The sequence below is a fragment of the Netta rufina genome, assembly GCF_964035555.1.
Source record: "Netta rufina genome assembly, chromosome: Z".
In the NCBI taxonomy this organism is placed as follows: domain Eukaryota; kingdom Metazoa; phylum Chordata; class Aves; order Anseriformes; family Anatidae; genus Netta; species Netta rufina.
In genome coordinates, this window is record NC_140126.1 from 26,011,964 (window position 1) to 26,039,545 (window position 27,582).

The window sequence follows — 27,582 nt, forward strand, 5'->3', positions numbered from 1 at the left end:
TCATCAAGTGGAAAATTATTGCAGAAATCAAAAGTTCAGCCTCCATCTCAGACAACAGATTCATTTGTCTTCTCTGTCTGATCCAGTCTTATTCACATCTGGAACTGCCCATCAGCTGAGGACAGCACCTTTATGAATTTCTATAAACATTTGAAATTTGTTTTCTGAAAACAATGTTGCCATTAATAGATCTCCATTGCACATAAACCTCATCCCTACCATGCTGATATTATCTGCCAGGCATTTTTAAATGCTTTGGGGGAACTCAGAAGTATTTAATCAGCATACGAAGTGAATTAATTTCTTATTACTATCAGAGCTCCTTCTCACATGAGGATAAAACAGAATGTGATGAGAAATACATCTTGTTCATTTCCATCCTTAATTTACTATGTAACTAGTAAGGAAAATTACTTTCAGCCATGCTGGTCTAGCTCTTCTGACACACTTAATTGATGGAATCATTAAGAAAAAGGAAGAACTGTTTTGAAAATCATTACACAACTTGAACCTGGAATTACATAGCTGTTCGCTCATGAGCACTTAACAGCTATCTCATAATACTATCTAGGCAAGTGAGAACTATTGAATTTTATAAAACCTATCTGCTCTTTTTGACTTTCAGAGTACAGCTTTCCTCAACCCTATGTAAATAGCACATAGCTACTTTTTAAATCTCAATTTGTGAAACACATTTTCATGCCACCTTCTCACTCTGCATCCCTACCTTCTTACAACATAGAAGGTGTGCAGCCAGGCAAACATGTATGTACTGTGTGAATTGTTTGCACTTAAAACAAAAAAGAAAAGTTTCAAAGCATTTCTCATTGATAGAAATTCCTGTAATTATCACATGATGAGGGTCTTTTCCAGTTTTCATCAAAATCTTTGATAATATTCAAAGAAAATATAAACAGAAAATAAAATAAAAGTGATCTGGAACATAGTGTTCCAGACCCAAGGTTCTAAAAGTGTAGCAGGTGCACTACTATCACACAATTTTAATATGTTTTCATCATTACTCATTTATGCTAGTCAGACATGGGTGAGTTCTTCTGAGGTCCCAGTGAAAAGTGGCTGATAAAACACTAACGTTTAGTTGAGATGGAATTAAACTTGGTTTTGGTAGAGAAAACATATTCTGTATTAGATGGCTATACACTGGCACGTAGAAATTCCATCTTCAGTAGCCATCTTCCTCCCAGCTATGACCCCATTGTCTCCAAAAATTTAAATAATCCCATTGCATTGGCATAGTGTTTTAGTTAATGAGCCCTCCTCTATTTGTTGATTTTAGGCCAAGTCCCTGACATTTTACCTAAACAGAATTTATTTTGAGTAGTAACTGAAGTTACTCTCTCTGAAAGGCCTCACAATCTTCGATGGAGTCAACAGCTCCACCCAATTTCGTATCATCCATGAATGTATTCCAGAAATTTTTGGGTCCTTCACCTAAATTGTTTTTGAAAACATTGAAGAGGACTGGTCCTAAAATGAAGCCCTGGGGACCCTCACTACTGACAGGTAGCCAGCCCGATGTAACCCCATTTACAAGAACCCTCTGGGCCTGACCCATCAGCCAATTGTTCACCTTATTAAATTGTTCAATCTTATTATGCTTTTATCTAACTGTATTTTGGTCATTTTGTCCAGAAGGATACCGTGAGAGCCAGTATTGAAAGCTTTATTGAAATTCAGAAAGATTACATTGACTGGTTTCATTTAGTCAACTTGCTGGGTGAGCTTGTTGTATAAGGAAATTAAGTTTGTTAGACATGACCTTCCCCTACTGAACTCATGTTGGCTCTGACCAATGACTGCATTGTCCTTTAGTTGTTTTTCAATAACTCACAGAATAATCTTCTCCATAATTTTACCAGGCACTGAAGTGAGACTGACAGGCCTGTAATTGCTAGGATCTTCTTTCTTGCCCTTCTTGAAAATTGTGAGCACGTTTGCCAGCTTCCAGTCAACTGAGACCTGTCCAGATTCCCAAGACCATTGAAAAATAATTGAGAGAGGTCTTGCAATGACATCAGCCAGCTCTCCAAGTACTCTGGGATACGTCCAATCAGGCTCCATGGACTGGTATACATTCAGGTGGAGCAAAAAGTTCCACACAAATTCAGAGTTATCTGGGAGTTTATTATTCCTGCAGACATGGTCCTCCAAATCAGGGCAGCTGGGATACCAGAGACCATCACTAGTGTTAAAGACAGGTGAAGAACACATTAAACTTCTCTGCTTTGTCTATATCCCTGTTTGTGAGGTGACCATCCTCATCAAGTATTGGACTATCGGGTCAATGTTTGCTCTGGTCCTCCTTTTTCATTAACATACTTAAAAAAAACATTTTTTATTGTCCCACAAACTTCTGGCCAGCTTCAACCCTAAATGAGTTTTGGCAGCCCGGATTCTCTCTCTACAAATGCGAGCAGCATCCCTGTAGTCCTCCCATGTCACCCAACCTTGCTTCCAGCAGCCATACGCTTTCTCTTTCCACCTAAGCTCTTGAAGAAGATCCCTGCTCAGCCAAGCCAGACTTTTTCCTCTCCTGCTTGACTTCTGATACTTGGGAATTGCCTGATCCTGTGCTCTTAGGAGGTGGTGCTTAAAAACTGACCAGCACTGATGGACCCCAATATCTTTAAAAGCAGTTTTCCAGGGAACCATACTAACTAGTTCCTTGAGCAGTCTGCAGTCAGCTCTCCCCAAATCCAGGGCTGAAGTTTTGGTGGCAGTTTTCCTCCTATCACCAAAGATTTTGAATTCAACTACCTCATGGTTGCTATGGCCAGGGCAGCCACTTATCACCACTTCACCCATCACCCTGATAAGGTTTAGTGTATGTTTGGAAAATATTAGAAAAAAAAACATGTAAATGGAAGATAAAGCAGCTACTGGCAATCTTGCTGGAAGTTATAAGTAGATAACGTGGACCGCTCTGTGTATTCAGAACCAGCTACACCAATAGGAGATTTGGTACCTCAGATATAACCTGCATTGGATTAAACAAGTTCTCTGTGTGCGAAGATGGTAGTGCCATGAAACCTGTACCCTAAAAAAAAACAACCAACCAACCAAAAAAAAACCAACAGCTCTGGAGCAGCTCTGCCCCTGGCTACAGTCAAAGCATCTGTCAAAGAAGTCTTGTTTATCTACCTATTTTAAAGGTCAGCTCAGCACCAGAATTATTTTGGCTGATCCAGCTATATTAAATAGTAAACATGGCAGTTAAGCTTTGAGGCCAGATGTCATGAGGTGCAGATGCCAAGATATAAGGAAAGATCCTGCAATGTTGAGTGCTTAGTTATAGTAAAGCATTCTTAAACATGTAAGGTAAAGCTTTGTGCACTTCCTGGAGCCTCATTTGGCTCTTCCCTGAACTTTGTCCAGTAACACACTTTTCATTTCTATCTGTAATTACAGCCTTTGCATCTGGCTAGAAAGCTAAAGAATGGAACCAAAGCAAGGCAACTTTGTCAGTAGCCCAATTCTGGACTTTGGAGAAAAAAGCACTATGCTTGGTGGATTATGCTTAGCTAACTGCACAAAGATTATAGCCTTCAAGTTATTGTATTTCAAAGACAAAAGAATTTCAGTTACTCTAATGATAAAAGAAGGTAGTGCAGCAAGTTGGTCCAGTGCCATAGGATGACAACCGGACATGTTTATGGTACTTATAAATATCATCCTTTTAATTGCATAATTTTCTTATTAAGACTATATGTATTAGACAAAAAACAATTAGTCTGTTATTTTGAAATTTCCTATGTGCTCCCTGGCTTTATGGTATTAAAAAAGCAGTTGCAAACTTTCCATCTGGTGGGTTTGTCCCAAGTTAAAAAAACAAAAACAAAAACAACCAACCAACCAAACCAACAAACAAACAGAAAACAACCCAGTTAGACTACCTGCACTCTACATAGAATATTAGCACTGATTTTTAGAAATCTTTGCTAAATATTTTTGTTATATCAGTGCATTTGAAAAATGCAATACAAACAACAGTGAAAGGGCTCCCCATAAATTCAGCATTTTTTCATTACGCAATTTCATATATGTAATTTCTAAGGTGTATGTAGAGGCAATCTTGCTATGCTGTGCATTACATTGTGCTCTATATGTTTATGTAGGACCTCCCTGCCTTTCCCAGCACCGGAACTTTCAAATGCCTCAAAATGTTGAAAATATTCCTAGCCATGAAATTACTTGTGTTCCTAAGTAATTCACTTAAGATGCTGTTCAGACAGTTTTACAGATTGGAAATGAATGCTGAGACCCAGAGATAAATACATACCAGGTCAACACAAGTGGTAATAACCAATGAAATAACAGCTATTCATGCACTTCTGTATGATCCTAGGTCTACAACAAAGTAACCTGGATTAGTTTAACCATCAAGAATCACACACGCAACTCCCAGAAAGAGGCTGTAATTTCCAGGTCTTATTCCTCTGTACCTTCCATCAGAAAAAAATAAAATAAAATAAAATTAAAATAAAATAAAATAAAATAATAATAATACAAAAAAATAATAATACAAAAACCAAAACCATATTGTCAATCATACAGATTTACCCACAGTATACTCTGAGGACTTTGTAACAGCAATCTAGTTAAAGACTATATTCTATCATCTACATTCTTGAAGTGCATTGACATTTTTTCACACGTATATCCTACCCACTTCATAGTTATTGCATATGAAGTATTACATAGTTATATGCCTTGAAATAATAAAATGCTAAAAAACATTTAAATTAGATTTATTTATTTTTTTTTTGCTACTGTAGTATGCTCAGTAACTGTATGAACAGCTAGTCTCACAAAGTCTCACATAACTTCAACATTTCAAGAGTGATCCATGCGCTTGGGTACATTTGATTCTTTTCCATTTTATTGGGACATTTTTATTAGTTTTTTTTTTTAGCTTCCCATACTTAAACTGCCAACTTGACTCTATATCCAGGATCAAAGCCAATGTCTGTCATTTTATAATAGGAAGCATCAAGTAAAAAACAATTTGCACATCAGAATGTTTAAAAAAAAAACTTTGCTTCACCTATTTTTATTTTTATAATGTTTCTTCCAGTTTCTTCAGAGTTATCAGCTCCTTTTCTTCAAGGTCATGTCCAAACCAAAAAAATATGGACTGTGTGGCACTGAGGACCAGGACCACAGCTCTTCTGCACTGGGTTAGCCTGGCCCTACTCACCCTGAAACCAGATGCCTTTTTCTTCCTACGTTTCATTGATGCCAGTAATACTTTGCTACATTTCTTTACTGCATTCTAGGTGCCAACATGCTATTTCTTACTGTTTCCTTGCATTAATTATTTTTGTTTCACTCTTTCTTTTTCTTTGTATCATGGTAATATGCCAGCTTTTCTTTTAAGTGGTCTTCAACCTTTTATGATTTAATTAAGCTAAAATGATACTTAATCATCTGCTTCCTTCTACCTCTAAGCTTCCTTTTACTTTTTTAATTAAATTTGCCTAATAGTGACAGAAGCAGACAAATTACTGCAGGTGCTCAACACATTAGAAAAATAAGGCCACCTTTTTAGAAGTCTTAATAGAAATTTATGCAGCTGACTCTAGGTTTTATTACTTGGAACAGCTGATGGCACTTGCTTCTCAGCCAGGTGGATTTCAGTGCTCTTCCTTGTCTCAGCAGGGTCTTTCCCCAGGCTGTCACTCAGAACCACCAGATCCAGGTGAAGAGGCAACGTGCAGGCATTTCAATAGCATTTTTTGTCGACCTCCCTCAGGCTGTAGTTACCAAGTCATCACAAACAGAAATCTCACAAGCTTCACTTGCATGTTTTTTGGAATGTGTAGTGTCAAGTGTAATAAAGATAAATTAAACTTTCTTTCTCCACTAGCCTTCTACTTATTAGCCCCTCACATAATTTCTGTAAGACAACGGCAGTCTTACAGCCTTTTTTTTTTTTTTTTTCCTGTTGGCTTTTATTTACCAATTGATTTTAATGCTTGAAAATTAGAATCCACATGTATATAAAGAAGTATTGAAAACCCTGCTATAACCCCACAGGGAACTGGTCCCACTGTAATATAAGCTTTGGTAGTTCTTACAGGGTGAGGGGAAAGGATGTCATTGCCAAGAAGCTACATGGAGAAATTAATGCTTCTCTGCATGTAAGATACTTAAACTCACCGGGGAAAATCCCAGTGGGAAAGCTTGTGAAGCATTTCTCTAATCCCTTCCCTCGATTTTCCCACCAGGAGTACAGGGCAGAATATTCCACCTGGATATTTAATCAGAGGCTATCCCCGGTGCAAGCGCTGCTGGCTTGCCAGCAGCCACCAACACCCTGCACCACCTCTTCTGCCCTGAGATGCAGGGCCTCTTCCAGCTCCTTTGCAGAGCTCCAAGCCGTGCCGCGAGACAACCTCCCCTCTGCCGGGGGGTCTAACACGAAACGCGGGGGCCACCTCGCTCCTCTCTTTACCCTTTCCTCACCTCGCCTAGCCCTGCGAGGCTTGGGAGGGTGTCAGAGGGGAGACCCCAGCCCTCCCCGCACCCCAGGCCGCCAGGAGGGGGCTGCAAGCCGAGGGGGCAGCGCGGGGGGGGGGCCGCGGTGCGGTCGGGGCGGCTCGGTTCGGCAAGGGGTGGGCAGAGGAGCTGGGAAGGCTCGGGGCGGGCGGAGGGCCGGGCTTTCCCGTTGCCAGGTGAGCGCCCCGGCTGCGCCGCCCCTCTGGAAGCGCGCAGCGGCGCGGAGCGCACGGAGGCAGGCGAGCGGGCGAGCGAGCAGGCAGCGCCCCTCGGCTCGGCTCGGCGCACCCCAGGCCCCTCCGCTGCTATGGCGAAAGCGGGCAGGAAGGGATGCAGCTGCCCGGGCTTCCTGAGGAAGAACTGGCTGCTGCTCAGCACGGTGGCCGCCGTGCTGCTGGGTGAGTGAGGGAGAGAGGGAAAACGGGAAAAAGGGAGGGAGCGCGGCGCTGTCGCCCCCCGCCCGGCACGGCACGGCACGGCCCTGCCTGCCTTAGGGCTACTGCGGGGCCAGGCCGGCGCCCGATCAGCGCCAGGGAGGAGGTGGGGAGGGGGACGGTGGGGCCGGGGTGCGGCGCAGCCCCGGCTGCCGAGAGCGGGTCTGCAGGGACAGGGCGCCGCGGCGGCAGGCTTCGGGGCTCGGCCCGGCCCCGCGCCGCCACCTGTCGTCGTTAGCGCTTGTCACAACGAGGGGATCATTAGCGGGGTAAAGCCGCCGTAGGAGAGAATCTGCGGGAGCACCGCGACGCCGGACAAACGGGAGCCCTTGGTGCAGGGCGCCCTGGTCAGCCCAGGGCTGCCTTTGCGCAGCTCGGGGGGCACGGCGTGCTCGACCGGGGTCCCCACGGGGACCCAGCCGGGGTCCTGGTGCCTGCTCTTAGGCTGAAGGTGGGAGCCTGGTTGCGGCTGAGGCCGCTGCAGGAGAGCGTTGTAGCAGCTCTGGGGTGCTTGCAGTGGCCTAGGAGACCAGGAAAGTTTGGCAGTGGCACGCCTCTTTCAGTGAGGGTTTCTGGGGTGCCATTTTAAAGATGAGATTGCTCCACTGCTTGCTGGGCAAGTTTCTGAGGAATGAATGAGTTAAATGCCATCTGATGAACAGGGGGGCAGAATGGCCAAGAGAAGCTGTTAAATGACTCGGCCAGAGACACTTTTCCGTAGAACATAATTTTCATCCTAGCCAGACACCTTCTTTGTTTCCTTCTGGAGATTATTTTCACACTAAGCAAAGAGACCTTCCTTTGCATCATTGCTTCTGTAGGGAAGGGCTGCTTGCACGGCTTCATTAATGGCATTTGCTGTTTGATACTTCTCTTTCAGGTGACATTTCTTCTGATTTGCATTGTGGTTGGAATGTATCCATTTCCGTGCATGCTTGTTCAGGAGAGAATTAGCCTTTAGGAATTCTACTCAGCTATTTATAAGCCGTGATCAGAGGTATACATATGTATACATGTTCAGTATTTGAAAGACTTCTTTTCCACCTCTGTAATGTGTGGAAAGATTTCTCTGAGTGCTGTATACCAACTGCCAAGAGCTAACATTGAAAATCTGTTCATCACAACTGGAGGACTGTGTATTTGTGTCCCTGTTTATCTGTGTACAGTCACTTTCTCAGGTACACTTCTTCAAGCTGTCAAACTTATTTCCCAATTATAGAAGCGGACAAAAAATGTTCCCTTTCACCATTTTCAATGAATGTTGGTAGAACTGAAATGTGTGGTATGATCCTACAGGCTGATCATACTGAAATGTGATTTCCCTAACTGAGTACCACAGAGCCAGAGCCTGGCAATGTGTGAACTGTGGGAACAATTTTCCCTTAGTTCCCTTAATACCCAATGGGCTTGCACCTTGAGAGAGTGTGACAGACACACAGATCCCTCTGGTGTCTTTGAACTTCTCTGCCTGCTATACTATAATTAACAGTCGTGAACTCAGGGGAGCTCTATAATATGACAGAATTAGTCTCTATAAATAATCCTTGATTTTTGGACCAAATGACATGCAACAAGCTATGTGTCAGTTGTATTTTCAATATGTCTAGAAGGTGAAATAAATTATACAAGGAGAATAGTGAAACACCTGTTAGGATGGCTTTAATTACGTTGCATGTCATCTTTTACAGGTTTGGGAATATTTCTAAGATACCTGGAGTCCACAAATACTTTGTAATCAAACTCATGTATTTATTCTTTTTAATATACTCTCAAAAATTGCTTTGAGGCTTATTTATTGACTTAGTCTGGAGGATCAACATTCATAAGCAGAAGAATATCACATGATTTTGAAGGCAGAAAATATGTTCAGACAATTCTTAAAAAGTATGCATGAGTGAGGACTGGAAATACCAAAAGAAGCATGTTGTAGAAACCTAATGTAAAAGTTGTCCAGCTGTATTGGAAAGTATCTGATATTCCATCACTATCATGAAATCAGGAGTTTTGCTTATTACTATCAAAGCTGTAGTCAGCATCCTAGCAAGGTATGCCTGTCTTTGCTCATAGCCTTGCTATGCTGAAATTTTTTCCTGATTGCTTTTTGTGCTCATCTCTGAAGAGGCAGGGAGACCCCCTCAGAACTTCAAGCACTTCTTCCTTTGAGGGTAATTACTTTGTGTGTTGCATTTGAAGCTTTCAACTGTATGTTGCCGTTTACATTTTTGAAAACATTGGACTTTCTTTTACAAAGCAGTCGACAGTGGGGGAATGATTTAAAGTCTGTACAGAAAGTATCTTAACAATGCAATGTCTTTTTGGTGAAAATACCTGTTTATGTATAATTCTCAAAGAAAACACCACTTGATACTTGAAAGCTTATCTGTCATACCTTCACAGAGATTCTGTTTCAGACCACCAAACTGATGCAGAGAAACCTCTGAACTCAGATTTGGAGTCTAAAATTAACTGAATTTCAGATTTGGGGCTAATTCTGAGACTTAGGGATTGTATAAATACAGTGAGAGATTTGGCAGAATATTTGGTCTCAGAAGTTCATTGTTCATTAGTTCTTAGCACATACTGGAGGCATGCACTGGATCCTCTGTGCAGACCACTGACTCAGAGATGAGGGTTGGATGCATCTGTGCCTCCTCTGACTCACTGCGCTTTTCTAGGAAGCAGAAGAAGAGGTGCAGGACAGTAGCAGCCTCGTGTAGATAACTGCAGGAGGGATGTCTTACATCTTCTTGCTCCACTGACCTTATTGAACCCAAAGCAGCTGAGCTAACAAAAGCAATTTAGAAGTCAGCTTACTTCAAGTGTTCCTTCTGCCTTTAATAAAGAAAGTTATATTGCTTTGAGTTTGCACAATCAAGTCACGGTAAACCAGAAATATCCCTGAAAGTTACTCACCCTGAAACAGGTTTCCAAAGGACAATTGAAAAGAGAGGGTTTAAGTCACACTTCATAGGATTCTCAGAGAGCATCTATTTTTAATCATTACTTCATCTCTGAGAGGCCACTGCTGCAATACCGCCAAACCAGTCATGAGGGTAAACAGCTGGTGATGTGTAAATACTTACTCATTGATTAGTCTGTGGGTCATAGCCTAATAGCATGTATTCCTGAGCAGTTCTTCTGCAGAACAGGTTTTTTTTTCTTATAGTGAAAAGTGTAAGTGATTGAGTGGATGTGGTAGTAGACCTTGAGTTGCAATAGCAATCTGCAAAGGTCTTTCTCCATACTCCGAACTAAAACACAAATAGGTTCACAAATAGGTTGCTTTTTCTTTTTTTTTCTTTTTTTTTTTCTTTTTTTTTTTTTCCCTAATGCAAGTATTAATCATATCTGCTAGGACAGTATCTTTTTGCAATACTTCTTCGGTTGGAAAATATGACTGAGGAATTCGGCTTTCATAAATTTGCTTTTTGTATGTGTGTGGTGAGTGTGGCTTTTGAAACAAATTTGGATCTTGAGGTACCTGTGAGCTTGCCTATAGCTGAAGGTTTATTTTCAACAGCATGTATGTGCTAAGAAATTCTTCAAATAATCCTAAAACAGATATAGTAAATACAATATCTAGTTTGCTAGATCCATTAATCAAGAGGAGCTGTGAATGACAGGTATCCTTTCTACAGCCAGTCAAAGAATCATGTGTATCAAAGGTGTTTAAGAGCTATTTATGTTGAAGGCAACAAAGAATCTTTTTGTACTCTGCCATTAACTTCCTCCTTTGTTCTTTGTTCTTCTGTTCATATATATATATATATATAGCTCGCAGCAGTCATACTTCATGCTTCAGATTTTAAGAAAAAACAGGATTTTTTGTCATTGCTATGTGGAGGGAGACGTGTGGTGCTGATGGGAGGGAGGACGACAGAGCTGTGGCTGATGCAGGAGAGCTCTAGGAGCTGTCCAAGGTGGCTAATGGGCACAGCCCTGGGGAAGGGGCAGCCAGAGAATGGGTGAAATGCAGAGCTAAAGAAATTAGGAATTTTGAAACATTGGCATCAGGTAGAGATGAGGTGCCTGAGAGAGGGAGGAGGTGTATAAAATATACATGGGTGTATAAAATATACATAGTTCCCATCTGCAACATAAGTGTTGCAGAAAATTTGAGCAGTGCAACTGTACATTTTTTTTTCAGGATTTGATGAATGCAGCATCCGTCAGAGCTTTTCTTACATGCTTTATGATATCACCATAGCAGTCTATATGCTAAAAACGTGCTCTTTTTAATTTTAATTAAAATTGTTGTATTCTTTTACAGTACTGAGTTGTAGCATCTTCCTATAGTAATATTTTTGGTCCTTCAAAGGTCTCTGTTTAAAATAAATAAATAAATTCTGGTGTATTCAACTGTAGCTAGAAAAGCTTAGCTCCTCCTACAATCAGATACAAGAGAATGTGACTGCTTCCTTTAAAAGCAGTGGTTCTTTTAAAATTCACCCATATCAGAGCAGGGTCTGCACATACTGGCATTACTGGAAGTGCATTCTTACAAGGATGAATGCCTTACAGGTTGAAGACAACAAGGGAAACAGTAACATATGACTCTGTTGATGACGTCTTGCAGGTGAGAGACTGCCTTGAGTACAGGGACCACAACATACTTCTCAGGGTGAAAAGTTTCTTGTACAAATGTAGCCCAGAATCTCTGAACCTCATAAACCTGTAATGTTTTTCAGGTTCTTCCCATAAGTTATTTCTGTCCCTGACAGGAGCAATTTAAAAATTAAGAGCCCATTCTGAAAATAGATTAATGCTTCACTCATTCTACTTCCACCCCCTCATACCTTTACAAAAAAAGTGGCTCCTGTAGCATTTGTCTTTGCTTAAATAATACAGTGTCAGTGTTATAAACAATGAAGCAGATTAATTGACCCTTGAAGTACACTAGCTCATTGGGCTCTTTTATTCATAGCAGAAAAAAAATGGTATTTACTAAAACAAGAGAATTATTATCCTGGTGATTTCCGAGGAGTATGAGCGTACTGCAAATATCTGTTTTCTTTCTTGAATTCTGAAGCATAGCATTTTATTAATTCGAATTGAATAACAGGTGAGGATGACGTCCAGTATCAACTGTGGTAGCATGAAAATTCAGAAGACTGCTTTCCTGCTGTGATTTCATATAATCATAGAATTGCTTGGGTTGTGAGGGACATTAAAGATCATATAATTCCAGCACTCCTGCCATGGGGATGGATGCCTTCCACTAGGCCAGGTTGCTCAAAGCACCATCCAACCTAGCTTTGAACGCTTACAGGAATGGGGCATCCACAGCTTCTCTGGACAACCTGTTCCAGTGCCCCACCACCCTCATAGTAAGAAATTTCCTCCTTATATCTAATCTAAACCTAACCTATTTTAGTTTAAAGCCATTACTCCTTGTCCTCTCACTACACTCCCTGACAAAGAGTCCCTCTCCGGCTTTCCTGTAGATCCCCTTTAGGTATGGGAAGGCTGCTATAAGGCGTCCCTGGAGCCTTCTCTTCTCCAGGCTGAACAACCCCAACTTTTTCAGCCTGTCTTTGTAGGAGAGGTGCTCCAACCCCTTGATCATTTTTGTGGCTCTATCAACTGGACTTAATTCTAATACATCCGTGTCCTTCTTATACTGAAGGCCCTAGAGCTGAATGCATTATTCCAGGTGAGGTCTCAGGAGAGCAAAGGGGGAGAATCACCTCCTTCAACCTTCTGGCCACGCTGCTTCTGATGCAGCCCAGCATATGGTTGGCTTTCTGGGCTGCATGCGCACATTGATGGCTCATGTTAAGCTTCTTGTTGAGCAACACCTCCAGATCCTTCTCACTGGCTACTCTCCATCCATTCTCCCCCCCAGCGTGTATCTGTATTTGGGATTGCCCTGACCCAGACCCTTGCACTTGGCCTTGTTGAACCTCCTGAGGTTTGCAGAGGCCTACCTCTTAGGCTTGTCCAGGTCCCCCCGGATGGCATCTCTTCCCTCCAGTGTATTGACTACAGCTTGGTGTCATTGGCAAAATTGTTGAGGGTGCACTCAATCTCACTCTCTGTGTCACCAACAAAGATGTTAAATAGTGCTGGTCCCATTACTGACCCCTGAGGAACAACACTCATCAATAATCTCCATCTGGACATTGAGCCATTGACCACAACTTTTTGTGTGCAACCATCCAGCCAAAGCCTTACCCACCAAGTGGTCCATCTGTCAAAGCCATGTCTCTCCAATTTAGAAACAAGGATATTATGGGGGACAGTGTCAAATGCTTTGCGCAAGTCCAGGTAGATGATGTCAGTTGCTCTTCCCGTATCCACCAACACTGTAACCCCATTGTAGAAGGCCACCAGCTTTGTCAGGCACATTCTGCCCTTAGTGAAGCCATGCTGGGTATAACCAATCATGTCCTTATTTTCCATGTGTTTTAGCATAGCTTCTAGGAGGATCTGCTTTAATGCTTTTTTAATGCCTGTTCTTCTCTATCACACTTTGTAGTTTGACACAGGACAGGTTCTGCTCAGAAATGTGAGAAGCCCTCCAACTCTGAAAGAATGTCTGACTTCAGTATAGAAAGTAAAATGCAGAATAGCCAGTGGCTTCATCTGAGTTTCACATATTTCTGATGATCAAAATGTGCTGAGACCAGAAAATCAGTTAACAAATACAAGAAAGCCGAAGCAATGCATTGTCCCTTCTGTAAACTAATAACTCTTGAACTGCTTTTAAGCAAATTAAATCCAACATTTTTTCCTTCTTTTAGCATATAAGGTGTTTTCCTCTTGTCCATGGGTTTTGTGTCCCTTTTTTTTCTTTTACATAGAAAAATATGTGTTTTAACATAAAACTTATTTTTCCCTTTATGTGAGTGAAATGAAACAGTCACTAAAATCTGAGCCTTTAAACAAACGAAGCTTTAGAAGGAGTTAGCTTCTGGGTTCTTTGCACTTAGCCAGTAAAGCTAACAAAGTAAGTGAAATACACCGTCCTATTTGAAACAATAACACCATTACTAATATCAGCTAAATATTTCAGTTTCTGTTGTTTTTTTTTAAAATATTATTTAAGGGAAAATACTGAGATGTACATACAAAAATATTTTTTGTTTTCCATTACATCTTAATTAAGTATAAAGACAGTTTTTCATAATACATTCTAAATACAGGTAATGTTGAGGTTGAGATTACTCACAGACAATATATGTACTGTTTGTAAATCTTATAGAAGCCTCTGAGAGCCTGTGGAAGGGTTTCTTCCTCCTCCCCTCCCACCCTGCCCCAGTCAGTATCTCATGCTGTGAGCATACATATTTGTTTGTCTATAGTGTTTAGAAGTGCTGAAGACCATCACTGTATCATATATTAAGGTGAAGATCTGGGCTGTATTGGACTTGATGTTCCAGATTCATTTTTCTGTCTACCTTCCAAATATTGCACATTCCATGAGAACCTGATAGCATGTTAGATTAAATGTGACATATGATGAAAATTTTCCTGGGTTATAGGTAATCTAACACTATTCTCACAATATGTTTCAAAATAGCCGTTCTTGTTCCTTTAATGCTTTTGGAATGACAACCAACCTGGCCTTGCTTAATCTGAACTAATTTTCTAGGTCGTATCTCTGATTTCTCAACATTGTGATGTCTAAATTAGTTTCAGAATAACGATGTTTCTGCATGTCACTATCAATCTCTCTTTAGATACCACTAAATTGCCTTTCGGGCTGCTTATCTCAATTTATTACAGTCAGAATCTTTCCACTGTCCTTCCAGCAAGGGGACAGCTAGAACAGTCTGTCCTGTTTACTGTCCTTTCCTCTCATCATAGTTTAAAACAGAAGCTGTAACAAGGGGCAGAATCTGGCGAGTCTTTCCAATTACTAGCCTTTCACCTTTCTCATACCATGGCTAACCATTTAGTTTCTTGTGTGTTTCAGTGGTCTTAACTGAAGATAAGTTTTTTCTGATGTGTTCTATTGAGCTAATAAACCAGATATATGAAGGTGTTGAAACAGTTTTAGCAGAGTATGTAAATATTATAGAAAGAGAACAGATGATCACTGGGTTTTTACAGGAAGGAGTGAGGGTTTGTAATTTATTGGGTGGTATTGGAATGATATTGTTTGCAGGGTAATATGCTAGGCTACATAAGCAATGCGTTAGGCACCAGGAATGCCAGAAGTGAGTACATGACAATGTCTGAAATGAGTTATAGAAGGGGTCCAAGTGAAACACATAGCACTGCTATATGAAATTGTGTATTTGGATACATTGAGGAAGAAAGAAGATCTGGATGTTTCTAGATGACTGCAGAAGAGAGAGTACATAGTCAAAGAGGGCTCCCAAATTATAGATGGCTGGGGTGGAGGAGAATGGTATTGTTTTTTGAAGTGACAGTTAAAAAGAGTCATGGGGAAGGTCTGCAGAAGAAGAAGAGCAAGTTACCATTGTCACATTGCATTTCACTTTTACAGTAAACATGGGAATGTGAGACTGAAAGATACCTCTTGCGTTACCACATCTTGTCTGCTGCTGCTTCAGGTCACATCATTTTTTATAGACTTTCTACTCCATATCATACTCTACTTTAAAGATGGATGGGTTTCCTGGTGCTGCATTTAGTTTTGGGAAGATAGGTTTGTCATCTGATTGTTGCAATTTCGAGCTTAAAAAATGTATTGAGGTTCAATATGTACACATTAAGTGTAGATCTGTATTTTCACAGTATTCGCCAACAGAACAGTACCTTCACCAAAATACATCCAAGCGCATCAGGAAATGTAGGTTGTATAGCTGCTGGGAAACAATTGTATTTCTTCCCCAGATCAATTAATTTATAACATAATCTTTATAGTATGATATTTATTATGCTAGATTTGTGAGTCTTATACTTCAGTCTTATACTGAGTTTCTGGAAAAACTATGAAAGAGCCAAATTGTATATCTGATGCAGCTTCACTTATCTGAAGAGAGTTAAGGACTAACTGAGGAATGGATTATTCACACTTCTCTGTATTTCTTCAGTATGTTAATGGACCGTGTAGTTAAGTTCTGTAAGGCAGTTCTTACTAGAGCACTGATATGTATATAGAGATAAAACACTATTGTAAAGTTTTTTTCTTCAACTATTCTTTTGTTATGACTTTCTCAGATAGAAACTACATCTGCATACTGAAAACATTTGGAACATACTTATCCATGAAGTTCACCTACAGTACACAGAAATAAAATGAAAGAAACTTAGACTCCAATAGGAAAGATTTTTAGGTTATCATACTGTTTTTCAGTTTGTGCATTGCAGTTCTTTGGGATCACTGGTTCTGCATAACTGTGATCAGTTGAAATTGCAGAAGACAAGACTACCTGTTATTTCCCTTTTCCTGGCTGAGTGAAATACATTCTTAATATAACCACCCTTGGTTTGACTACAGGTGGAGTGGCTCTTGTTCAGGGCTTCAGTGAGAGTGGCTGGTCCACCTAATCAATGACACTGCCGCAGGCTCCTGCAGCACAGGAAGTAGAAATTACATGATTTTAATGGTTGCAAAACCCTTCATACCTGCTGTGAGCAGTTGGTGGGGGGGGATATGCCACACTGGAGAAGCTGGTTATTCTCCTCTGGCCAGTACTCCACCTTGCCTTCATTCCTACAGGTCCATCACAGGGAGTCATTGCCCACCTGAACTTTCTTCACTCTGCAATCAGTTGACATTGTGTTGCTTGTGTAAAGGAATTTACAACCCACAGCAGGTTAATCACCAAGAAGACCCAGGGGGTCTCACCGCAGCTGAGGAATGAGCATACCTTCCTCAGTACATTCCGGCTAAACATTTTTCAGTAGACCATGGTCTGACTTAGGGACTGTATTCTTCTGGAAGGTTTTGTGAGAGGACTTTTCTTTACTCATCTTTGCAATTAAGACGATAGCCTGGGCAACACCAGCATATGAAGAGTTAAGATCTGTTGCCATACAATTAAACCTGGTAACTCTAAATCCTACCTTAGTAGTTGCCTACAGTTTTCTAAGAATCTTGTTTTTTCTTCAGCCAACATCACTGTGTTTATTAGAAAGAATATTAATTGTCAAGTAATATGTGAAACAGTGTGAAATGCATAATGTTACAAAGGGTTAAAATTAATCCAAAGAGTTACATTAATAGTTTTACTGTAATATTCCACACCCTCTATTTGACTGTTTTGAGGTTAGGTACTTTGTACTCCTTTGTAGTTAAGAAACAGCCAGTAATATTACAGTAACTTTAGAGAGAGCAGAAACAAAACAGATATTATAAAATATTGCTAAAAGACTCTGTCAGTATCACAGATTCCAAATATATTGTGCTGCAATTTGTCATGTTTATATTGAATGTTTTGTATTGTGTTTCAGACTAAGTCAGTGAACTTTGTTTGCCAGCTTTATCTGTCTTGTGAATCATCTGCTATAAAGATAACACAATTAAGACCCACAAGTATTTTAGTCTGTCATGTGAACAGCATATGAAAATATAAAGAGTTTTATCACTTTGTTGCTACAGTACAATTAAATAATATCAGAATTGAACCACACCCACATTTTTTAATCTTTCTTTTAACCATTATCAGAGTTAAATAATTCTCCCACTGTCTATCAGCATCAGACAGAATCTCTATCTCTGCTCCATTGAAAAAGATTTTCTACATGCTGAAATGACAGGCAAACAGGAAAAAGAAGTACCATGTTGTGTTTTTTTTTTTCAGAGAGGGGCATGGTGTAATTCAGTCATTTACAAAATGACTGGTTGTTCTCCAGAAATATACACTGGATTTATTTATTTATTCCCTCATCTTCTTCATAGCTCATTCTTAAGGATCCTTCCCATGATAACGCAGTGAGAGTTGGAGATGATTTGCAGTTTCTGTGGTGTCATGCACACTGGTGGAGTGAGAAACCCTCTCAATTAACATCATGCAGCCCTGTGTCAGTGTTGTCATCCATAAGTGCAAATAACATAATAGGGAGTCCTACCTGTTAAGTATTGAATTTTGGCTTATGTTCTCTTCCAATCAGATGTAGAACCAGGCATATCTTTGCATGGGCTTTGCTTACTTATTTCTAAATTCTGAGTTTTTGGCCTGTGAGTGAAAGTAAAGAAAGTCAAGCCACAAAATGTCTTGTCATCTTGTTCTCCAAGATACCATGTTCTTCAGAGTGTTTAAGCCACAATGATAATAACATAAAACAGTTAACTACAGTCACTTCATACTGCATGTCCTGATTGAATTCAACTACTCTAGTGGTTCTGAGTTTTTAAATTTGAGATCTGACTTGTGTTGAATCCCAAGTTGTTATGGCTAAGTCCTTAAGTTTTTTTCTGTATCACTGTCTACGATACAGAAAAAATTGCAAGTAGTCTCTACATGCAGTGGCTCACATGGCTGCTGAGGACAGCATGTTTTGGCAAGTTTACAGTAACTGTAGTATTATCTGTGACGTTCCCCATGTAAGCTAGTACAGATAAGCCCAGAGATTATGAAATTTGTTTAAACAAGGGGGTGTTTCTTTTCTTACTCATTTCCAAATCTATGTCATGAACTGCAGCATACTACTATAAGAGAAATGTAATAATTCTGTAGTCATTCCAATGCAAATAATATGCCATTTTCCATAGAGAAAGTTTCAGGGAAGGAAAAAAGAAAACCAAACAAAAACCACAGCAATATGGAAAAAGACATACTTTTACTAGTTAGGTGCTGATTAATGATTTTTCACCGGATGCCCAAACGTCACAGGTACCTTTGCAGCTCTGCAGAACCTACAACTTAGTAGTCTCCCAGGACACATTTTGACTGATTTCTGTGGTTTACACACTACATATGCGTACGCAAGGCTGACTGGTTCTGTCATGTTCTCATATAGCCATCATCTTCCAGGTTCTGAAAAGCTTAAGGGCTGGTAGGTGTGATCGATTGACCGAGTGCTACCTGCAGTGCAGTCAGCTCCAGGTACTGCTCCCCTTTTCTTTGGTAACACAACAGAAGAATTGGGTCATCCGACAAAGAAAAGTATATTCCCTCTAGATTTTTATGCTGTAACTCATGGGACTGTCTGGAAGATGGGTAGTAACAGAGTTCTTTTGGTGTACTCAGTTTTTGTGGTTTTCTTCAGATCCTTTTTTCTTCCTCACCCCTATCTTTTCTTAGTTTGCATTTTTAACCCTTTTTGAATATTTTTCTGTCTGTTACCAAGTTTGCTGAAAGACTCTGCTACTTGGGTGAGTAATGCCAGGGCATTTGTTGTTGCTTATGGGGTCAGACAGATGTGGCCTTCTCTGGCTGCTTCATGCTTTGCAGTCACGAGGACACAAACTACAGCTTTCACTTTCTGCGTTAGTATTTTCTGGGAGGGAAAGTGTAGATACCATGTTATACAGTATGTAGTGTTGATGCACAGTTGAAAGGGTAAATTTTCCTCAGAAAATTAAATTAAAGCCATGGGATTGTACTGTTTACGCACCTTCATTCCCTTATGCCTGCTGTTGCAGAAGTCTGGACCCTAAACGGTGTGTGCAATTAAGCAGTAAGTAGAGGATTACTGTTACAGTAATAATCTTAACCTAAGTTAGCCACATGTGCAAGAAGGAAAAGCAAGGAGAGAAGGTAGAAAGGAAATAAAAACAGTTTATCGTGGAGAAGAAGAGTGGCTGAAACTGAGGAAGGAGGAGGAGGGAAATTGGGGAAAAATGATGTTCAGCACTTTAGAAAGGAAGAAGTAAAATATTACATAAATGTTAAACAGATAAAAAGACAGGAAAAAACAAATAGTAGAGGCATTGCCTACTGTAGAGTTTGTAGTTTTGAGATGTAATTACACATGTAAGAATTATTTTCACAAATAGTGGAGTATGAGTAGCATTTATATAGAGAAAATAACATTTTACAAGACTTTCATTTATACTTGTTCAGGGTTGCTGTAATTGGTGTGATGTTAATAACAGTAGTGACCACGTGAAGTATATTCCTGCTGGGTCACACTTCTTTTTGTGTGTTAGAATTCCCAGGAAGAAAATTCCAGCGAGTTGGTTATTGAGATGAGGATCAAAAAGTTCTATAATCATCCAGTTCCAGTATGTAAGCAAATTTATTCTGCTTACTAACCAACTCTTGTTACTGCTACCAAAAAAAATTCTTCCTGTTTTCCCATGCTAAATTCTAACAGCAGATGGTAGGTGCTATTTCCACTTAAATGGTAGCTGCATTTTACTGTGTTTTGTTATTGTGCAGAAGTTAATATGGATATGGTTGCCGTGTCTGATAAAAAATAATAGTGTGAACATGGAAGTGAAAGCAACAATGCAATTATTGTCACTAGATAAGTAATACCCTCAACAAAACAATACAAACAAAACAACAAACAAACAACAACAACGACAACAAAAAACACTATTACAGGTATACAAGCAAAAAAGCATAAGGAAACTGGTAAATTTTTGAGAGGACCTGAAAGGTTTTCGTAGTAAAATTCAAAGAAGTAGAAAAGCGACCTCTGAAGAATGAACATGAGGGTGAATCGTTCTATCTTATAGTAATCCTATTAAATGTATAATGATCAAACTTTCCAGCTGGTCCAATATTACAGTTGCCACTTGGCACGTAGTTACAAAATGTCTTGGTCACTCCTGATCAGGAGAAGGAGGCAAAATATGTTTTCATCAACTTTATTTCAAAATGCAGTGGATCACAAGTATCCCCCTTTCTTTGTATCATAATTATCTCTCTTTTTTTTTTTTTTTTTTTTTTTCCTTTAAAACATGTAGGGTATAACCTGAAGATAGACACAACTCAGAATCACCTGAGTTAGTGCTAGACATCTTCAGTGTGCGCATCTGCACAGTGCTTGTGATATTCCTTCCTGTAGGCTAACGCTTCATTTGAAGGCACATTTCTGACTACTCTGGGCAAGGTTTGCCTGTTTCTGTCACGGATAATACATTGTGTATGTCCATCTTTATTAAGACTCTGTGAGGAATATGTCTAGCATCAAGAGCCATTTGCAACATCAGCTTGGTAGGATCAGAGCAGGAGTGGGGGAGTCTGGTTAAAATGGAGGTTGCTACAGGTACATGTCTGTAATCTTGTTTGGCATGGGAATACTCTTTACCTTGTGTCAAGGTATGCAAAAGGAAGATGTCTTCCACTGTGCTATGTGATGAAGAAGGGAGCAGCATCTAGGGAAAGGCACATACTTCCTCACTGTTGTAAATCTCTTGCAAGCTTCAGAAATGCAGAATCAGCTGTACATCAACCTGACAGCTGTATCCAGTATGTAAAGTAGAATGCCCCGTATCTTATCATAAAATGTAATTGAACAACTTCTTATAATAATACAATCTAGTATTGCTGCAATTTAAGCATATGTCTGTCTGTCTTGTGTGAATAGTCTGAAGTCAGGGAGAATACTTATATGCTTATGTTCAGCTGTTTACACTGGTATTTGCAGGATCAAAATCTTAGTAACTTACTTCAAAACATGTAACCATTTTACAAGCTGAGTAATCTTTCTTGGGCTTATCTCAGAGTGCTGATTAATTATTTTCAACACTTTTAGCTTAGCACTAGGTTAGAAGTAGAGAGCATTGTGTCTTATCGTTCGTAGATCAAGGGCATTTACATAATATTGCAAATATCTTCAAGACTATTAAGATTCAATGTGTTGCAAGGAGTTTAAGCTGTCTTTGTTCACTGGAAAAGAACACACCAATCAAAAATCTTAATAGTTGCTCCCATTTGCCTGGAAACATGTTAACATGTTCATTTTCCTTATTAGCAGTAAAGACTTGGTTGGAATTTATAATCTGCTTCTATTTTCCTTCATTTTGCTTCTGCAAGTGTTCATTGTCTTTCTGTGCTATCAGAGGAAAATTCTGTGAAAGTAGCTAGTTTACATTTTTGTGTCAACTAACATCCAGTTAGACAACAGAACTATCACAAACCACCCCCATGGTGAATCTTTAGGGAAGATTTTTTTCAAAATTTCCTGCTTTCTATATGAGAACGTTAATGAGTTTCTACTATAGTACACTACTGAATATGGGATCCCTATCTATTTTTTTCAGTACCAACAGTACAGACCAGTTGTCTGTGGATTTGCCTAAATCTGTTTTTGAACCTGCTGGTGTTGTTTGCTTCTACAGTTTCAATCACTTAAAATGAGGGGCCTGTCTTATCAGCCTCTTTAGTCATGTGTTACAATATCTAACTTAAATGCCTTGTGTACCATCAAAAATAAAACTGAGGGAAGAGGCAAGTTTGGCTTGGGCCCTACTAGCTTTCCTGGGATGCTGCAAGTTTACATGAGTCAATGAGGATAGTAAAAGTAAGCTGGATGCACCTTTTTTTGCTTTTGTGTTGCAAAATATACATCACTGACATCACCAAAACACAAAGGGATTTAAGCAATTCCATTAACTTCAGTGAATCTGTTAATAACTTCATTGAGGCTATTAATATGAAAAAAACCTTTCACCACTCAATGGGTAGTGAAAGCTTTTGAGTGGCCTTGTCTCATATCAAATCTAGTTAGAATTTGGGTCTCTCAATGTTCCAACTAGCCAGGACTAATACAGTTCAAAGTTCATGTATGATAATGATGTTTCCTTTTAAAACAACGTCTGTAGTAGAGATGGTATTTAAGACACTTATGGGAAACACTTGTGTAATGTTTTACTTATTTCTGTGAATCCAGACTGGGAAAATGAAAAGAAAGGATAAAGAGTAAGCAAGTAAAATATAATTTATGAAAGTGCAACGCAAAATAATGAATTCAAGAGTATATTCAAATTATGAGTCTGCAGTTGCTTAAGAAAACAACAGTTGTACTGCTTTCTGAAAACACTGATGAATACATTTCCTATACCAGTGATTTTCACTTTTTACCTCATATTAAAATAGAAAATGAGCATAATGCACATCAAAATGAAGAAATTTGTCTTTCAGCCTATGATTTATTTTGTTCAGAAGCTAGAATTATTTAATAATTCATTGAATCCAAAGATAATAAGAATACAAAGTGCTTTGCATCATGGCTGAATTACTGCTTATACTCGTAGTCTAATATTTTGTAGATTGGTCATGTAGAAGAATAAGCGTGAAATATGCAGAATATTATTTTATTTGATCAGTTTCCTTGAAATCATTAAATTAATTTAGTAGTTATTAATTGTAGTCATGCTCTTTTCTGGTTATGTACAGTGGTAAATACTGAAACTATTGCTGCTGCATAGATATATTTTCAACAATGCATCCAAAGTACTCTATCATACCACTTCCTTTTTAATGTGCGACAGTGCTTATTTATTATATTAATTTATTAATGACAGCTTGGGATCTTCAGATGCTAGTGTAAACAGGTAAAAAGTCACCACTGGACTGGACTGATAATCAGAAGGCATAATCAAGATATTTCCAAAGACACATCTAAGAAATCTTCCAAATTCACAATTATTTGTGGTGTTTATTACTGTCACTATCACAATATATAGAACAGAAAAGGAATACCTAAAGGATTTGTTTTAGAAGTTCCACCACAGTGATAAAAATGTGTTTAATGTTCACTTTTTTTGATCTATTTACTTTCTCTTTTTCTTCCTTCTTCTCCACATCTCCCTTATAAATTACAGCTAAGTCATGTTGCATTTTTAATATGTCTTTTAGGTATTGGAGTTGGCATGCTGGTACGGGAATACGGCAAGCTGTCTAACTTGGATAAATTCTACTTTTCCTTTCCTGGGGAGGTGCTGATGAGAATGCTCAAACTCATCATTCTGCCATTAATCATATCAAGTATGATCACAGGTATGTATGACTGGAACTGTGCAGTTTGCTGTTGTGATTTTCAGTGTGGTTTAGCTTTTCTTTCTAAAAGAAATAACCTTCAAAAACAACTTGATGGAACTATATCATAAAAAATACAGATGCATACATTTAGATTACAATTTTCTATTTACAATGAGAATGAGTTTGGAAGGATTATCACTGGTATTTAGTAATGAAGTTATAAAAAGCCATGAGATAATAACTTCCATGTGTATAGATTCCTTCCCAACTGTTTAACCAAACAGTTGCAAATTGCAAGCTCAAAGCTGCGACTGAATATTCTCAAGAGTTAACTATTATAAATAGTCTCATGCCACTATTTTGTAAGAAAAGGAGAGGTGATTTCATATTTTACTGTCAAAGAAAGGTGATTCCTTACCTAACTTAACCTAGTCTCTGCAAACTCCTATGAGGTTCCTTGCATGAGGTTTGGTGCAATTTGGCATTTGCTGAATCCCTCTGTGGAGCCATTTAATTTACTCACCTGGCAGAATGCTATAAATTAGCACATACACACGCACAAAAAAAAAATGAATAAAATATTTTTTTCTGTTTGGTATGTGTTATTCAAAGGAATTTTGCAGAAGTGCAAGAGAGTAAGCAAGCTCTTGTTTGGAACCCAAGCCTTGGCATGGTAGAATTTGCTAACAGCTCGCTCATTAGGAGATATTTGGAAAGATCAGGAGCAAACCCAAAGCAAAGAGATAGAACTGGAAGTCAAGTAGTCTTTCTGACAAGGTAAAGGAAGCCAGACATTTGTTGCTACCCTGTTTTCTTTTGTTTCCACAAATCCTGTACTTTAGGACTGCATTCATGCCTTGGTGTTTGTCATTTAGTTGGATGGTCATGGAAATACATCAGATATTTGACTGTGGAAAGCTTGTTATGGTCAGGGAATGGAAGGGGAATTTAGATCCTGCTGTGAAACTGTTGTTGGTTTAAGAAAAGGAGTGAAGAACAGAGGAGGCATAAAAAGGGCTTGGTGTTATAATCAATAGAAAGGGTAGCAGCATTTTTACAGAGAGGAAGGAATGACACAGAAAGCAAAGGAAAACTAAGCTCTACTTTTATCATACTGAAATTGAGTCTGTGTCAGGAGACCTAGGAAAAAATGCTAAAAGACTAATACATTTCATTTTTCAAACAAATGTTGATTTGTGGGTAAAGTTGGGCCTGTGTTTTCAGAAGTAAATGATATAATTAGGATAACAATGAAATGATCGATCCCTGTCCAGCAGTTCTGGGGGGAAACAGGAATCATGCTGTTAAAAATATTATGCAGCTATTTGATGCTTGGCATTCAAGTAGGAGTAAACTGCATTTTTAACTACTAGCATTAACTTGGATTTTAAAGATTGCAGATTACTAGAATTGAACTCATATAAAATGATGACAGTGAGACACTTTACTTCTGACCTTAGCATATACATAGAAAAGCGGAGCTTATTTTTTACACTTACATGTTAAGGTTTTAGGCAACGAAGAAGAGGTAAAATTGATAAATTTTCTTGATTGAAAGAAGGCTGTGTATAGTCATAAAGCACAGTAGTCATTATTTGTCTTTCATATAGAACCTCACAGAATGGTTGAGGTTTCAAGGGAACTTTTGACACCATCTAGTCCATGCCCCTTGCTCAAAACAGGGTCAACTAGAGCAAGTTGTCTTGGACTATGTCTGACTATGTTATGAATATCTTACAGGATGGAAAGTCTACAACCCCTTTGGACAACCTGTTTGACCATCTGCCCAGTAAAACAGTGTTTTCTTGTGTTCAGATGAAATCTCATGTTTCTTAACTCATGCCCTGTTACCTTTTGCCCTGTCTTTGGGCACCCCTGAGAAGAGCCTAGCTCTGTCTTTTTCATTCCCTCCCATCAGGTATGTTCATATTCATATTGTGCATGTGAATAAGATATCCCTAAGCCTTCTATCCACCAGGCTGAATAGCCCAAGCTCTCAGCTTCTCCCCATGTGAGAGATGTTCCAGTCCCATCGTTGCCTTTACAGCCCTTTCCTGCATTGGTTCAAGTAAGTCCCTAGCTTTTTTCTACTGGGGAACCCAGAACTGGACACATTACTCCAGGTGTGTCCTCATCAGTGCTGAGTAAAGATCAGCTCCCTCCATATGCTTTCAGTGGGCTTGTTAATGCAGCCCAGAAGGCTGTTGGCAACTTTGGTCATGAAGTTACATTGCTGGCTCATGGGCAGCTTGTTGTCCAACACGGTCTTCAGATTCTTCTTTGCAGAGCTGTTCTCCAGCCAGTTGGCCTCCAGAATGTAGTGGTGCCTGGCTTTATTCCTCCCCAGATGCAGCATTTTGCATTTCTCGTTGTTCGTCTTCATGAGATGTCTCTCAGACAAATTCTCCAGCTTATTCAGGTATCTATGAATGTCAACACAACCAGCTTGTCTGTCACTTCTCCCAGTTTTGTATCATCTCTGAACTTACTGATGATGCATTCTGCCTCCTCATCCGGCTTAGCAATGAAAACAACAAAAAGTATCTGTCCCCATTTTTACCCTGGGGTGACTAGCCTCCAACTAGATTTTTGCAAGTGGTTGTAACCCTCTGAGCCTAGCCATTGAGCCAGTGTTCGCTACACTTCACTGTGCACTCATCTAACCTCTATTCTGTAAGCTTGTCTTCAAGGTTTTTATGAGGGACTGTGTGAAAAAATAAATAAAGTAAAGGTAGACAACATGACCTCTTTGCAGTTCAGAATTTTAGTGCCAAAGCAAGATTCACACTTTCAAAACATGCTGTATGGAATAGAACAAGGAGAGGAATAAAAATTTAAGGGAAGATGCAGGGTCTATCTGCAGCTATATCTGTAAACAAGGTAGTGTCAAGTTAATGTCAACAGCACATCTCTCTGCATTTGGCTGTGAACCTTCCTTGGAATGAGACACAAAAGTATTTTCTTTAGAAGGAATTTCATAATTATTGACTAAGCACAGAATATACAACCTGCAAGTTGGCTGTCATTGCTGGGATCAGAGGTCATCTGAGTACATCCACTTCTTCAGGATCTGTGTATTTTTCAGGATAGAGAATGTCAGTTTTCAGACCCCTGTAGAGTGTATATCTGATGTTCACAGCTGTCAGATCTATGTACATGTTCGTGTGCTCAGTGGCAGACATTTAGGGACCCAAAACAAGAAGCTACTGCAGTAAAAACTAGTGATATTGATTGAGTCCGAATGCCAGCCTTCTGTACACACATTTGTAGCTCACAAGCTAAGAGGATTCCAGTTAGCTCACCATGACAGGAGGTTAAATGTTATCGTGATGTTATGCCTCTGCAGCAGGCTAAAAGTGCGCACAGAAACAATTGCAGTGGCACATTTGGTGCATATTTGTTACCAGACCACATAGATGGGTCCAGAGGCATCTAGGAAGTTTTGATGCCTAAAATAGCAGAAATGTATTTTGTGAATATAAATCATTTCAAAATACAGGATTTTGATGACCAGTAACATATATATGTATATTATTTTATATTTTTTTTCAGAAAATGTTACTGAAAAGGCAATCCAGAGTTTTATATTTTTAAAAAATTATAATGTCATAGTTTGATAGTTTCACATCCTGACGAACATCACTTTATACATATGCTTTTGAGATAGAGAGCTACATATAACTGCAGAGACCAGATTTCTGTCCATTTGGACATAATGATGTAAATCAAGTGTAGAGCAAAGACAGTGATGGAAATTATTCCTTACTGATATTTCAGGAATTTCTGCAAAATTTAAAGTATTAGTAACTTTAACATGTTAGAGCAATTCCTGTCTT

At 39.3% G+C, this 27,582-nt stretch overlaps 1 protein-coding gene across 1 annotated transcript in view; it reads left to right on the plus strand.

Moving 5' to 3' along the window:
- Positions 1-6,826: 6,826 nt before the first annotated feature.
- SLC1A1 (solute carrier family 1 member 1) overlaps positions 6,827-27,582 on the plus strand; it is a gene marked incomplete at both ends in the record, with an annotated part of 59,172 nt that continues 38,416 nt past the window's right edge. The window contains 2 exons of the mRNA XM_084304648.1: positions 6,827-6,917; positions 23,624-23,764. Of these exons, the coding sequence (XP_084160774.1) occupies positions 6,827-6,917; positions 23,624-23,764 (232 nt within the window). The remainder of the gene's footprint in view (positions 6,918-23,623; positions 23,765-27,582) is intronic.